The sequence below is a fragment of the Apaloderma vittatum genome, unplaced genomic scaffold, assembly GCF_000703405.1.
Source record: "Apaloderma vittatum isolate BGI_N311 unplaced genomic scaffold, ASM70340v1 scaffold19835, whole genome shotgun sequence".
NCBI lineage: Eukaryota > Metazoa > Chordata > Aves > Trogoniformes > Trogonidae > Apaloderma > Apaloderma vittatum.
In genome coordinates this window covers 2,819-17,847 of record NW_009719037.1, presented here as the reverse complement: position 1 = coordinate 17,847, position 15,029 = coordinate 2,819, and the positions used below count along the sequence as shown (strand labels likewise).

Here is a 15,029-nt window from a genome sequence, read left to right as displayed (position 1 = left end):
TTACCTTACTATAGTACTGATACAGGCACAGTTTGGTAAAATGAATGTTTTGGTTTTCATGTTGACCCCTGTACTGGAAACACTGTTTGAAAACATTCCAGCGAATACACGCAGCATGTAGGTGTGTGCCTGAGAGAGGAGGGAATTCTGAAATTGTGTGAGAAAAGTTTACTCTTTCTGAAATGCTTTTGTTTCCTTTCTTCTTCCTTACCAGATTTTTAGACTAAATCTGATTTTTTTTTTCTCATTTTGTTGAAGAAAAATGCCTTCCTTGAGAGGAAAAGCACAGACTGTTTTGGGCCTTGTGGAGCCAGACCGCCTTGGCTATACGTTGACTCACGAACACTTGACTATGAACTACAGCAGCTGCTTTTGTCCACCTTCTCCAGGCCAAGAATCTCTGTCTCGTGGGCCCATTGAGATGAAGAACTTGTTTTGGATTAAGCAAAATCCCTACAGCCATAAAGAAAACCTTCTCTTGTATCAGGAGACAGATGCTGTGAAGGAGGAGCTGTTGCATTTTAAAGCAGCAGGTGGTGGGACGATTGTAGAAAACACCACCACAGGAATCGGTCGGGATATGAATACTTTGAAGAAGCTTGCTGAAGAAACTGGAGTCCATATTATTGCTGGAGCTGGCTTTTATGTGGATTCCACTCATTCTGCTCAAACACAGGCCATGACAGTGGAGCAGGTAAGTCTTACCCATTGCTTCAGTGTCTCTCTCCTAATAATTATCCTTGGGTGAGTCAAAGTTGGAGAGAAGTTCCAGCAATATAGATGACATCTAAAAGTTCTCAACATGAAAACCTTGGGGACAGCATTACTGCTCATGTGCTATAGCTGGACCAGCACTACTTGCATGTACTGGGATTATCTATCAGCATTTCCAATTCTTAAATTCCATTTTCTCTCAGGGCTTTGTTATAATGCAACAGTAAAAGGAAAATAAAGTACTTCACGTGTGGGCTTCTGGTACAACACTAATTATCCTGTTCTTTTTACAGTTTTTAAGGAAGGAGTATATTCCTTTTGTATCTTTTGTCTCTTTTTCTGGCTAATTGCTTCCCAATGAGATCACCCAGAATTCTTCTAAAAAGCATAAATAATTGCAATATGTATAGGACAGTTGTAAATCATTGCCTTGCTCGGGCTATATGTTACATCTCTTTTCTCTACCATTTGTCCAGACTTTTCAAGGCAAAGTCTACATCAGATTGTTTGTACGGTGCCTAAGGCAATGTATTAATAATGTCTGAGGTCCCCAGATATTCCTGTGATAATAAATATTCATTCATCCTTTATTAAGAAAATGTGATGGTAGAGAGAAGAGGGAAGGGAACTCTCCAAGGCTCCTGCTGTGAATGTGGAGCCTGTGAATGTGGATGAACAGAGCTGAGAATTTTTTTTAAAAAATCTGTCACAGTTTACAAATTAGTCAAATTAATTTTAAAAATCAGTGGTCAATACTTAAGCTGCACTGCTAGCCGCACTAGACCCAAGCTGGCCCAAGCTGTATAGAACAGTACTGCTTTTCTTAAATATTTTCCATCTCTTGAAATTTAATACAAATAGATTTCTTGGGGAAAAGATCTCCCTTCTGTATTTGGTGGACCAACAGATGTCCTGTTCTTAGCAGGTAATCAATCCTTAATCCAGTCCAGAAGTCAGTTAGTTACTTAGAAAGGGTTGTGCAATGGCTGATCTGTCATAACCGGTGGTTCCTCATTTGCCAGTAAACTTGACATGATGATATGTTTCCTGGTTAGATGAAGACGATTTTGAGAGGTTGTTTAGGAAGGAGTGAATTCTGTATCTGATTGTCTACAGAAATGGTTGGTAGACTGGCTGTACATGAAGCAGAAGGTATGTGATCGTAGGATAAATTGTTGGGCAGAAGCCTGCTGTAAACTGTAATAGCTTGGAGTGACTTTTGTGTATAGATTTATTTACCAATATGTTATGTGAAGCTGTTGATGACACAAGGTGTGGAGTAGAGATAAGTTGCAGAATTTATCTGAGAATTGGTGTGGAGTTCTTCGGTTTTCTGGATTTGCTTGCAAACCTTCCTTCTTCCCATGCTCCCTTTGGTCTTCTTCAAAATCTTGATTTCCTTGACATCCAGGACCAACGAGTTCGAAGGTTGTCGTCAGTACCATTTTGTGCTCACAATTATGAATGTATAATTTAAGATATATGGCCTATTCTGGAATAGAAAAACCAAAGCTTTTATAAAAAAACTGCTTTTGTTATGAGATTCTGATATCTTTTGTGCCTATGAGTATTTTAAAAGCAAGTTAATTTTAGCCCCCTAAATGTGTAAGCTAAGCTTTGTTCTTTCAGTTCTGAAGTCAGCGGAGCTCCTGTTGTTTTGTGCATTCCCAGAAGCAGGATTTGCTTTACACTTGTCTCTTCGGGATCTCCCTTTCTTGTCTGAATGATAAGGCTTCCTTATTCTCTGATCCCTTGCTTCACAAGAAATTAAATTGAATTGCTTCTGGAGCCAGTTCAGGAGTGTGAGGCACAGTTACATGATAAACTTTTTTTTTTGTAAAGAAAATTTAGTCTCAGCTTAAGTCAGTGTTCAAATTATATGTAGGTCAGCTTTCTTGGCAAACCTGGACAACTGCATGAGTGGATACTGTTAAATTGATTTGCTTCTGTGTTTATTTTGGTCTTAGTGAATGGCTAGCGTAACATTAGTTGACAGAAACTAGGTTTTAGCTGCAGTGTTTTCACACACCCAGCCGTTAATTAATAGTTCATAAAGACCTCGGGAGTGTGACAGCACAGTGTCCATAGGCCAGATTTGGCTATGTTTAACGCGAATAGTATTAATAACCAAAAATCTCATTTTCCTGTTCTCTAGCTTACAGACATTATTGTTGATGAAATTCTCAATGGAGCGGATGGGACTAACATCAAGTGCGGTGTGGTGGGAGAAATAGGCTGCTCCTGGCCTTTGACTCAGAGTGAGCACAGAGTGCTTCAGGCAACAGCACAGGCTCAGTCCCAGCTTGGGTGCCCCGTTATCATCCATCCCGGCAGGGACAGCGATTCCCCTTTCCAGATTATCCGCATCCTGCAGGAAGCTGGGGCCGACGCTTCAAAGACAGTCATGTCCCACCTGGACAGGTAAGCAGGCCATTCTTCTGTCCTTCTGGCAGCACTGCCACAACCCACTGGGGTTTCGGGGAGCTACGGTCCAGATAGCTGGGTCTCTGTTGTGCACTGGGATCATAAGAGGAAGAATTATCTTCACATTTACTGACTTCAAAAATAACTGCGGATGTAGAGCTTGATCAGCTTCCAGCACTTCAGTCAGGATCAGCTTTTATACTCACATTGATAAAGAAATTTTCATGTTTTAAATGATCTCCTTGAAGACCTTGGAGTGCGATTAGGAATAACGGTAGCCACATTTTTTTAAAAAAATGAGAATTCCATTCATTCATATCCCTGTACAAATCTGTGTGGTTATGAAGCATTGGACATCGAGCAGCTCTCACCAAATTGGGTGGGAAGCTGCTGATTTTTGAAAACTGGGCCACCCTTGGTTTGGCTGGATTCTGGATCAAAACAGAAGGCAGATCTTTAATGCTCTGCTACCAGGCAGAAGTAATACTGCTTACAAAGGAAATAGTTGGGTTTTGGATAGTTATTAGCACAGACCAGAGAGCTAACTTTTCATTTCTTTGAGAGAAAAAAACAGGAGCCCTGCATCAAACACAGAGAGGAGTTGGGGTGCTTTTCTCTCTCCGGTTAAGAAACACATCCTCTGTTAACAAATCAGTTTTGTGTGACCTTGTGTTGCATTGATTAGTTTGGCCAGTGCCTGAATAATGGAGACTGTTTGTAGTCATATGATTCTCAGCAACTGAATTCTTTGCACTCAATATGAGTGTAATACAGGCAAGAATACTGTGCTCCAGATTTCTAATGGTGTTAGGCTCTAAGAGCTTGCAAATCAAGCTACAGGTGTTTTGTATTCACACAGAGCTCGGTGTTTTACTTGGGGATTTTATGAGTGTAAAATTCATTGCCAAGAAATTTTATTTATATTTGATAATATATAAATGTTATGGGCTTTCTTTATGTATTTACCTGCATTCCACTGTATCTATGGCTACTTTTTTTTTCTCCTTTTTTAAGGAAAACTGATTACTTAAATCATTTTGTGAAAGAGGACTGAGCAAGCTGCAGGTGTCAGTACTTACATAGCCATTCTGATACAGCGTAAACGTCCAGTTATGTTTTTTTGCCTTTATGTGCTGTTGTAAGTCATTGAATTCCACAATTTAGTGGTGGAAAATAAGCAATATAAGTAGGAAAGAGGTGTGGTTTCACTAACAGGCATCGATGCACAATATGACATTTCCTTATACTTCTTCAGTCATTGCTTTCACACATTCGCACTGGCACTTGCTGTAACATGGGCTCTTAACTACTATGAAGTTTGACTTTGCAATGTGCATTTAGCATTTTAAGTCTCCTCCTGTGAGAAGAATCCATGTGGGAGCATCCCAGCCCCTTAAATGTGAGATAAATTTGTACATAGCTCCATATTTCACGTCTGCTTTTGACATAGACAGAACGGTAGCTTTCAGATGGATTTGCAATCAAATGATAAAACTAAAATGCTGGCTACCATGTTTTGAAATTTAGCGTCTTAGGACCAGAGGTAGCAAGTGTCCATAGTGAAACTAGGATGTAGGTAACAGCTGGGAAGCAAAGGCTATTAAGTCTTGGCCTTGGTCATTTATTAGGGATTAAGGGTGTAAAGGTATTTTGGTAGAAATCAACATTCATTCACTTTAGTAGCTTTTATTAGAAGACTCACAGCAGTTGTTATGAATGCCTACTGGATGATGGTTTGTTGGATGCCACTGCAGGGATTTATGGATGAGGTCCAAACTACAGGATCATAGAATCATAGGATCTTTTGGGCTGGAAGGGATCTTTAAAGGTCATCTAGTCCAACCCCCCTGCAGTGGGCAAGGACATCATGAAGCTCAGAGCTCCATCCAACCTGACCTTCAATGTTTCCAGGGATGGAGCTTCTACCACCTCTCTGGGCAACCTTTTTACAGGGAGGGTCAGGACATAAATTCTTCCTTTTATCTAGTCTAAATCTACCCTCTTTTAGTTTAAAGCCCTTACTCCTTGTCCTCTCGCAACAGACCCTGCTAAAAAGCTTGTCCCCATCTTTCTTACAAGCCCTCACTTCTCCAGGCTGAACAACCCAAACTTTCTCAGTCTTCCTTCAAAGGAGAGGCGCTTCAGCCCTCTGATCAGTTTTGTGGCCCGCGGCTGGACCCACTCCAGCAGGTCTCTCTTGCACTGAGGGTTCTAGAGCGGGATGCAGTACTCCAGGTGGGGTCTCAGCAGAACAGAGTAGAGGGTCAGAATCACCTCTCTTGAGCTGCTGGCCACACTTCTTTTGTTACAGCCGAGGATCTGATTGGCTTTCTGGTCTGCGAGCACACGTTGCTGACTCGTGTCCAGCTTTTCATCCACCAGTACTCCCAAGTCCTTCTCTGCACGGCTACTCTCAACCCACTCATCCCTCAGCCTGTATTGCTACAGGGGATTGCCCCATCCCAGGTGCAGGACCTTGCACTTGGCCTTGTTGAACTTCATGATGTTCACACAGGCCTGCTTCTCCAGCTTGTCCAGGTCCCTCTGGGGCACATCCCATCCCTCAGGCGTGTCAGCGGCACCACTCACCTTGGCGTCATCTGCAGACTTGCTGAGGGCTCTTGATCCCGCTGCCTGTGTCACTGATGAAGATACTAACCAGCAGTGGTCCCAGTGCGGACCCTTCCCTGTGTCCCGGCTCCTCTCCCATGCCTTCGGGCTGCTCAGGGGCACGTGTTGCCCAAACACCCCGTTCCAGCACAGAGACGAGCAATTAGAGCTGAGAACTGCTGCTGCTGCTACACCCAAGCAGTTTACAAGGGGACCCAATAGCTGATGAAGCTAAGCTCTCCTGCTCCTCTTTGGGACAGAGCACCCAAAAGCACAGCATTAACAATAGTTTTGAAAAGAAACTGTTATGGCTGTGATTTTGAAATACATTGTTGTGTGGTTTTTGCCTCCTGCACAGGATTGCACGCCCTTGGCTAGCATCTCCCTGTGAACTGAGCGGGATTGGATCTAAAATAACTTGTTATTTTGCTCTGCACTTTGAAAACTCATTTGGTGTTAAACGTTCGATCTCTGTGAACTGTAAGATTTATTTTAAAATAACTTTTTTTATTAATTACAGTTGGCAAGTCTTAGACTCCTGATGATGGCAGGCTTGTCTGAACAAGGGTTTTCTCTCTCTCTCAACCCATCTGTTCCTCCTACTTAGTCCTATTGTTAAGTCGTAATACTGAGATTATGACATCAGTCATTTCCATAGCAACAGACTGTGATGTAACTGTAGGGTAAAATTATTTTGTGACATCACTATCTGCAATAATTAAAAAATGAAACTACTGCCCTTCTAGTTAACTGTGCTGTTCTTGTGGAAACCTGTTTTTTCCTTAGATGAAAGAAAAAATTTGCTGTGGTCATAAAGATAAAATTACAATGTATCATTTGAGTGGTTTTTTTTGTTTTCCTTTGCCTAGCATATATTCTTGGTAACAATGTTTCAAAGTGAAAAAAAAAATATTCCAGGGAGCTCTTATTTCAGTTGCCATTCTTCTCCAGATGAGTGGTGGAGTTTAGTAGCTTTGTTTCTTCACTTTTCAAAACTGCTGCAAAGGCCATGCCCCAGGTACTCACGGTGACATTATATATTTCGGTGAGACCATTTCCTTAAGCCATTCTGGCCAGATCCCAGTGCAAACAATGATATATTGCTGTTCTAATGACGATCTGGAAACGTCACCGTACAGAACAGAAACTAAAGACAAAGTTGTGTATCACTGGAATGTGATGGATGAAACAAGCCCAGGCTGTAGCTGTCTCCTGTAACTCTTCTGGGAAAGTAAATCTGTCTTTTGTAAGTAATCCATTGCCTATTTTTTAATGTCACTATGAATTAACCTCCTCCTTAAATGTCCTTCCTTGTTAGGTTGTCTGTTGAAAGGGTTAGTGATGTCGAAAGTAAGTAACTTTCCTGATTCCATTTCAAGTTTATTATAAATGTTTTCCTTATTTCATGGGAATATAGTTGGGTTTGGTTTGGTTTTGTTGTGTTTTTTTTTTAAAATGCATGAAGTTCCAGATGAGTGTCAGAAAGACAGTGCTGTGTATCAGCTTAAGTTGCACGTGTTGAACAGGACTCATGTTTTTCAAAAGGGTGAATTAAAACTTAGATTATTGCTTTTGTTCCTTCTAAGTAGGAACTTGCAAAATACCTGCCCTCATAACATGGGATTTTTTCCTTTCTTCCCATTACAATGCTGACTTTGTGTTATATATGTTCTGCAGGACCATATTTGATATGAAGAAACTTCTGGAATTTGCTAAACTTGGATGCTATTTAGAGTACGACCTATTTGGTACAGAATTTCTCCACTACCAGTTCCACCCTGATATTGACATGCCGAGTGACAATGACAGAATTGCAAGGTAGCTGCTTCCATGCTCTTTAAGCTATAGTGTTGCCATTGACAAATTATTATTATAGGTACTTGTTTTACAGGCATCACAGAGTGATTCTGTTTACTGTTCAAAATTGTATTTTTCATACTAAAATACTGTTGGTTTTTTCGACTGCTGTCACATCTTTAGAGCAGCATGTGTAATTTCCTCTATCTGCAAAGGAAGATATAAAATCATAGTGCTGTAGAAAGTTACTTCAGAAGAAGATCAAGAGCTTTTTAATTTAATTCTCTGTCCTAAATCCATGCTGATGTGGTTGAATTTTATCATTTGCAGCATTTATGTAGACTGTAAAAAAGGCTGAAGATGCTGGATTTATGTTAGGGTTTGGCTTTTGTTTGAAACATAGTATTGGAAACCTAGCGCTGTTACTAAGCATCATCTGAGCCCGTTACATCTCCTGAGGAATGTGCTGACCTGGTGAAACCCAGCAGTTGTCTTGGGTGGATTTAATCCTGTATGTCTGTCCTGAAAACTCGACTTTTTTTTCCCAAAGCCCTTTATCGCCTCTCCTCCCATTCTCTTTTTACCCTTTCTCTCTTTTGAAGGACAAGATTGCTGTCTCCTCAGAACTCCCATGCTCCTTACACTCACGGTGTGAAAATGCTGGCCCCATTGGCCGGATAGTGGTTAATGATTGGGCTTGGTGATCTTAAAGATCTTTTCCAGTCTATGCAAATCTGCGATACCTCTTCCCTGCTTCTCGTCAGCACATGCAGTCTCAGCTCAGCTGCACAGCAAATCTGTTATGCTGTGCTAACACGAGGTATTGCCAAGGAGAATTTTCCTTGCAGAAACTGTCTGTGACAGGTAGGATCAGCTGGGAACTGGCATCTCGCTCCTTCCACTCTTTGATCCTCCTGTGCTGTTTGTCCTCAGTGTCCGTGTGCAATGAAGTGGCAAGTTTCTGAGGGGTGGGATGCCCTCAGGTCCACCTCTTTTTCCCTTCAAGAGTCACAAGCAGTTGTTTCATTCTCCTTGGTTAGAAGGATTTTGTGATCACTACTGAAGTAACTTTCTAGCTTTCGCTTACATTTCAGACGTAGCTTCCCTCCCCTTCAGGTTAACCTCAAAAGTAGGCTTCTCTGTTTGCAGACTGGTGTCTTCTAAAGAGAACAGTGGTTACTATTGCACTTACTGCCAAGCGTTTGCTGCTGCTTTTCACACTAGCAATCATTTCCTTCTCTTAGCAGGACTCTCAGTCTTGCACTCAGTATTTTAAACTGTTGCAATAAATTCACTCTCTTCACGTTTAGGATGGGTAAAGTTCCTCCCCTCTCCTGTGCTGCGGGAGGTCAGCACGTACAGAAGCACTGGGAGGAATGTGTGCAGAGGAATGGGCTGTGCCCATTGACAAGGGCTCATTCAACCATGGCAAAGGTTTAATTCCATCCATGGTACTTGCTCAGCCACTGACATCTCTCCTTAAACTCTCTGGTATTTGAGTATTTCTTGCAGCAGCCTGTTTATAGGAAGCAAATACCGGAAGTTTATCTTCTCTTTGTATGGTGTGGATACATGCATCTGAGTCAGAAGCCATTTAGTTGGATTTTGTTGGGCTTCAGATGCATCCACACTGGATGGCAGCGGCAATCTCTTTAGAGTGTGGTGGGGGTTTGTCTGGCTGCACCAAAGAGGTGGAAGCCAAATTGCCCTTTAAATATGTTGATGAAAATATTGGATGGAAGATACATGTTCAGATCTTGTCTATTCAAAGTGTAAGCCTCTGTAGTCATGCCATACCTACTCACAGTTTAGCCGCGTGTGTACTTAACGCATTTTTGCGGCAATCTGCTCCCAACACAAGTAAAAACCTGATTTTTTTTCAGGATTGGTTTTAATTTGTGTCAGAAGCAAGTACTAACTAAACTTAGAGGAATGAGCAAAGAGCAGCAGTGATTATGGAATGTAAATGACCATGTGACTCCACAATCCATGAATACAATAGGAGATGATTCTAAGAAGATGTTTGGTCAGCAAAGAACTTAGTCCCTCCATCGTCATTGCTCTTACTCTGTGGCTGTCCTGTGGTGTCACTGTATTTCAGGCTGGAGAAGACAGCTATGATGTATATGTACTACTACAGTATATGTAGTGTTGTGCACTATGGGGCACTATTTATGGTGGGTTTTTTGAAATATGCTAATCTTTTACCAAGTTGTATCTTACTTGTCTTCTTTCTGCTGCCCATATTGATTTGAACCTGCTACATGTATCTCCTCATAACTAATCATAATAAAAACTGACAGTAAAGGCTTTCAGATATACTGTGGGCACTTATGAAACTAGCATTTGCTTTCTTGCTGATAAAAGCACAGTCAGGAAGGCAAGACTTAGAATTTCACGGCGCTGGCAACTGGGGGAATTGAGTGCCTTCATGAGGAACGAGCACTTACTAGGGCTGGTTGACCCATCTCTGCCACTTTAACATTGCACTCTACTGCCAAACTGAACTGAAGCTTAGTAGGGAACTTAACAGTCATGCAGGAGTTTAGACAGCCAGATAAATTCTAAAAATAAATAAATAAAAATGAGCAGAGCAAGGGATTAAGGTTCTCAGAGTGAAATATGGAACAGAACTGGACTTGTAGCAGACTTGCTACAAGAGAGTGACCAGAAGGATTCCTTACTTCCAAGCTGACTTTTATTTTGCCAAGTCTCTTTAGCTGAGCTGCCCTGTTAACTCCTCTTACTTCCTGGCATGTGCGAGCGCTATGCAGTGCCTGTCTGATTTACCTTCTTCTGTAATGAACACCTCTGAAACGTGTTTGGATGATAACTGTCTGTACGGAATATGATGCTGGCAACTTGGTTTGCTAAGTGGGAGTTAACTAAAGGTGTGGAAGTATTTGTGCAGTTGGCTTCTTAAAGGACCTGGCACACACACAGTCTAGTCCTTCACAAATGGAATGGGATTAGCTTAGTGACAGCAGCAAGAACTAACCTGCTGAGGAGGAGCTTATGTAGGCAATTTATTACGTATGTATACAAAACCTATGTCCCGTGTTTGGTGATGCTGAAGCTCTTAAATCTCTCTGGGGGCTTAATGGGACTGGGAATGCCAAGTCATATGCCAACTGCAGAAAGTTTTCCTTCTACACTTTGAGATGTGTGGTGGTATGTTTTCATTCGGTAAAATATGTGTTTTAATTTCAGTTAAATATAAGGAATATGCCTTCTGAGTAGCTAAAAATAAATATCTTCAGTTATAATACAGTCCAGCAGTACAGTAATGTAAAAAAATGTAAATCCTGCTCAGGTCTGTGCTGTTGCGGAGTGAGAACTTTTCACTGACGGGTCTGCTTTTTGCCTTCGCAGGATTCAGATGCTGATCGATGAAGGCTATGAAGACAGAATTCTCATGGCTCATGATGTGCACACTAAGAATAGGTTGATGAAATATGGAGGTCATGGATATTCACATATCCTTAAAAATATAGTTCCTAAAATGCTAATTAGAGGCATATCTCAAGATAAAATTGATAAAATACTCCTAGCAAACCCAAAGCGGTGGTTGACTTTTAAGTAGGAGTAAACATTCCTATTTCATAAGGGAGCTTGATAAAACTCAGATTTGTTTCAGGAAAGCAGTCATTTTAAAACTTGGCTCTTTTCAAAGAAGCACAAAGTTATTAATTAGATGTGAACAAACTAATTATGATTTTCTTAATTAGAATAACAAAATTATGTATACTCCCTGCATTCTCTCCCTTCTAAAAGTCTGATAATGAATTACTGGATATGAGCCCACCTGCAAAATGTTTTTGATTGAAACTTTCAAAAAATTGTTTCTAGAGAGTAATGAATACTATTATTAAATGCTGCCCAAAAATATTTTTGAAGATGCATCTTTTGCATTTGAAGGAAATTACAGGGTTCAATTAAATTCCTCTTCTCCAGGGGGTGATTTTAATCCTTGTGTAATTAACAATCTTCTAATTATCCTTATATTCTTTAAATAATACTTGATAAAAGGAATGGGACTTTTAAGCAGCTTCCACTGACACGGAAGGCAAAAGGAATCTCAAATAATTCTAAAAATATATTGTTTCTTTCTAGTTATCAGTTTACCTATTTTTAAATGAAAGTCTAAAAAATACATGGAAAAATACACTTTTGAATAAAACAATTTTACAACCTCTTAAATTATCTGCAGCATTATTACCAGTATTTGTTTTTAATTGAAAAATTGCTTGTCCCTAATTTTTGGAATGTCAATGATCATGTGAAACCGCATGTAAGGATGCAACACCAAAAGTCAAAATATATTACGTAATACAGTTTTAATGAGTTGTAATAGTTATAACAAAGGTTGTGATATAAGTCTTTACAAATCAGTATATCAAGATATGATGAAAAAGGAAGAAATGTTTGCCTCATATGTCTTTTTCACATGAAGTGTGTTCTTTGCTCTTGTCTAACTTTAACCAGGGCAGGTGATTTATCCAAAAAATGGTGTTATCCAGTAGCAGCGATACCCTGATTTCAAAAGCCTCTTCAACTTTGACCATATGCATCTTATAGTGTTGAGCTTTTCCAACAAATACCTTAGGAAATACACATTGCTAGTTGTAAATATCTCTAGGTTGGTACACGTTACTGTTGGACCACGTAGAAAATCTGTGGCTACGCTGCTGTTGCGAGTGCGCTAACCAAGAAAAGCAACAGTGGAACGAACAGACATGAAGTCAGTTACACATCTGTCATTAAAATACATTGCCTCGTAGGAAAAAGAAAAACAAAACCAAACCAGGAATACTCACTACAATGTACGGATATAGGTTGGCACTTTGTCCTGAAGTAAAAGCGTTAACCAGTCTGGTGAGATAATACGCAAGCAACTGGCAGCACAACGTCCCTTTATAAATCCTAGATGGGTTAGACTGGTGATCCTCCCGGTCAGCCCAGACTAACTCAGCATTTACTTTGAATTGGATGACTCGGCACAGAAAGAGAAAGAATAACGTGCTGTTTAAGAAAAGCTTTGCTCATTCAAACAAGAGATTGTTAGAGAGATTCATAAAATCTTTATCAGACTTTTACTGAGCAGCCAGCACTGAAGAGCTTTTTCGTCACAGTGGCAGACACTTTTGATGGTTTAGTGCAGATAAATCTGAGTTTGTACCCTTAGTACATTAGACAAGGTTGCCTGTGGCAAAGTATGTGAAATAGAAGTGCTAGGGGTAGCCGCTATTACTCCTTAACAATTTATAAACTGTCACCTTGATTTTGCCAAAATCTCAGAAATAAATAAGCAGCTGTGATACGGACCTGGTTAAATATCTTGCTAAAATTTAGGTTTAGAATGAAATCTGCAAGTTTTAACCTGAGAGAAATAGACAGCCTCTCTTCCCAAAAGCATAACAAATAATAAATCCGTTTTCTGAACAAAAAGATCCCATCAACATTACTGGTATGACTGATTATAAAGCATTTTCATAACTATGTAACTCATAGTACCTGTGTTTAGTTTAATTCTCCAAGCCATTAATCCTTTATAGGGATTAAACTTTCTTGAGACTTTATGTATATATATGTATATCTATATCTCTATATATATATGAATGAAAAAAATAGGTTTTAATACACTTTTTTTTTTCCTTTCATGTAAATATCTGCTTCTTTCTTTGCATATGTGTTATCATTTTTGGTAATCTGCTTATCTGTGTCCATTTAGTAGGCACGCCTTACTACAAACTGGCAACTAGCTACCATGGAAAAGGTCTATGTGACAACATTTTTCTCACGTGTCAGATCTCCCAGCTCTTCCTTTGTGGGAATAATCCCACTAACGTCAGTGAGACAAGACACCTAAGACAAATAAGGTTTTGACCCATTATATTTGTATGAAATTCTAGTTGAACATCTGCAGTATGTTAAGTCATAACTATTTTATTAAAAATAGTACCCAAGTACAGACTAAGTGCTAAAAGACTAATGAAGACTAACTGCTGCAAAGAAAACACTCTACCTCAGTCTCAGGAAGTCTGAGGATAGGGATGCCAGGCTTGCTAAATATTTACACAGCTAACCATCTAGAATGGGCCTGTAGTAATTATCTAAATATATATTTACACATTTACAAATGAAAAGCCAAATCCTTTTTCCACTAACATCAATGAGACGTTTGCCGTTGGTTTTAGTGGAATCGGGAATTTGATCCAGTAGAATAGTTTGTCATATTTTTCAGGGGCGGGGGGGAAGTTTCCTCTATCCTTTTCCTTTTAGAACACAGCTAAGGGGAAGACAAAATTTAAACAACTCCACTGGACTGATTTTATGTTGAAAATCTAATGTAAACCTACAAAGCAGGAACATTGAGTTAAGGCTTGAAGCTGATTAGTTTCTAGTGTTTAAGCAGAAGGATAAGAAAAGTACAAGGCAAACAATTCCTTTGGAGAGAGAAAGTATATTTTGATTACCTCTTCCTTTTATTGTAAAATCATTCCTCACCACACTATGAGTGGACTCCAAGCATCATTGTTAGCAAGTAAGTCACAAGAACCAAAGCCGAAGTATGGATAAAGCAGCAAGATCATAACACATTAAAGTATCATATACACTGAAGAAATAGCTCAGCGTCTTAGGTGTTTGTTATTATTTTCTATAAAAATTTGATCATGTAGGACTTCATTCACAAGGACACTAACAATGAGGAAGTATTTGCTTTGGCGGTAGTGGATCGCACATCTGTGTAACTTGTTGTGTAATTTTTTAACATAAGGTTTCTCAGTGTCACTCAGATGTGAATCAGGTAGCATTCGACTTTTTTTCCCCATTATCGAGGTGGTCGCTCTCTGCTGTGGTGCCTTTTTCATTGACTTTTGCCACGCAAATCCATTGCTTAGAAGAGCAAGCTTCATTTCTGGACTGGTTTGGCGGGTCTTTTTACTCATTATCAGTCAGCATAAATAATAAATCCAGAAAATGTGCTGTATTTGTTGTTGTTTCCTCCGTGTGCTTTTCCTCCATCTAATTTAATGTAAACTTCGTCTCCCGGCTCCAGGTGAAGAACCACGCTGTTACTGGCATAGTCGTAGTTCTGATCGGCATCCTGAGCAATCGCACTAGCTCGAACCTACGTAAAATACATAATGAGTGGTTAAGAAAACTCAGGTATTTTTTTCTGCATGGAGAAGTTAAAGCATATCCTCAAGGTTGAGTTCAGCATGTGTGACGTGCCACTTGAAATGTCTGGCAACATACATTGCAGCTTTTCCCTGCCGTTATTGCTTATTTTCTCCCACAATACGACATCTGAAACTAAAGCAATAACGTGCCCCTGTCTCAGTCATCAGATTAACACAACTGCTTGCGCTCCTGTAGATGTCTGGAGCTTTTTAAAAATAGCTTCACATGAGAGAGCTGGAGAGCAGAGAAGTGAACCTGGCCCTGTGCCAGTTTTACACTGGTGTAACTTTATTTCAGCA

General features: G+C 40.0%; 1 protein-coding gene across 2 annotated transcripts; it reads left to right on the top strand.

Moving 5' to 3' along the window:
* The first annotated feature begins 227 nt into the window (after positions 1 to 227).
* Positions 228 to 11,128, top strand: PTER (phosphotriesterase related). Of its 2 annotated transcripts, XM_009870490.1 has the most exons (4): positions 228 to 694; positions 2,870 to 3,135; positions 7,426 to 7,566; positions 10,918 to 11,128. In XM_009870490.1, exons 1-4 carry the CDS (start codon positions 263 to 265, stop codon positions 11,126 to 11,128), a joined length of 1,050 nt encoding a protein of 349 aa, XP_009868792.1. In that variant the 5' UTR covers positions 228 to 262. The 2 variants fall into 2 exon arrangements, with proteins under 2 accessions (XP_009868792.1, XP_009868793.1); XM_009870491.1 differs by lacking the exon at positions 7,426 to 7,566 and having other exon boundaries at positions 260 to 694.
* The last annotated feature ends 3,901 nt before the right edge of the window (positions 11,129 to 15,029 follow it).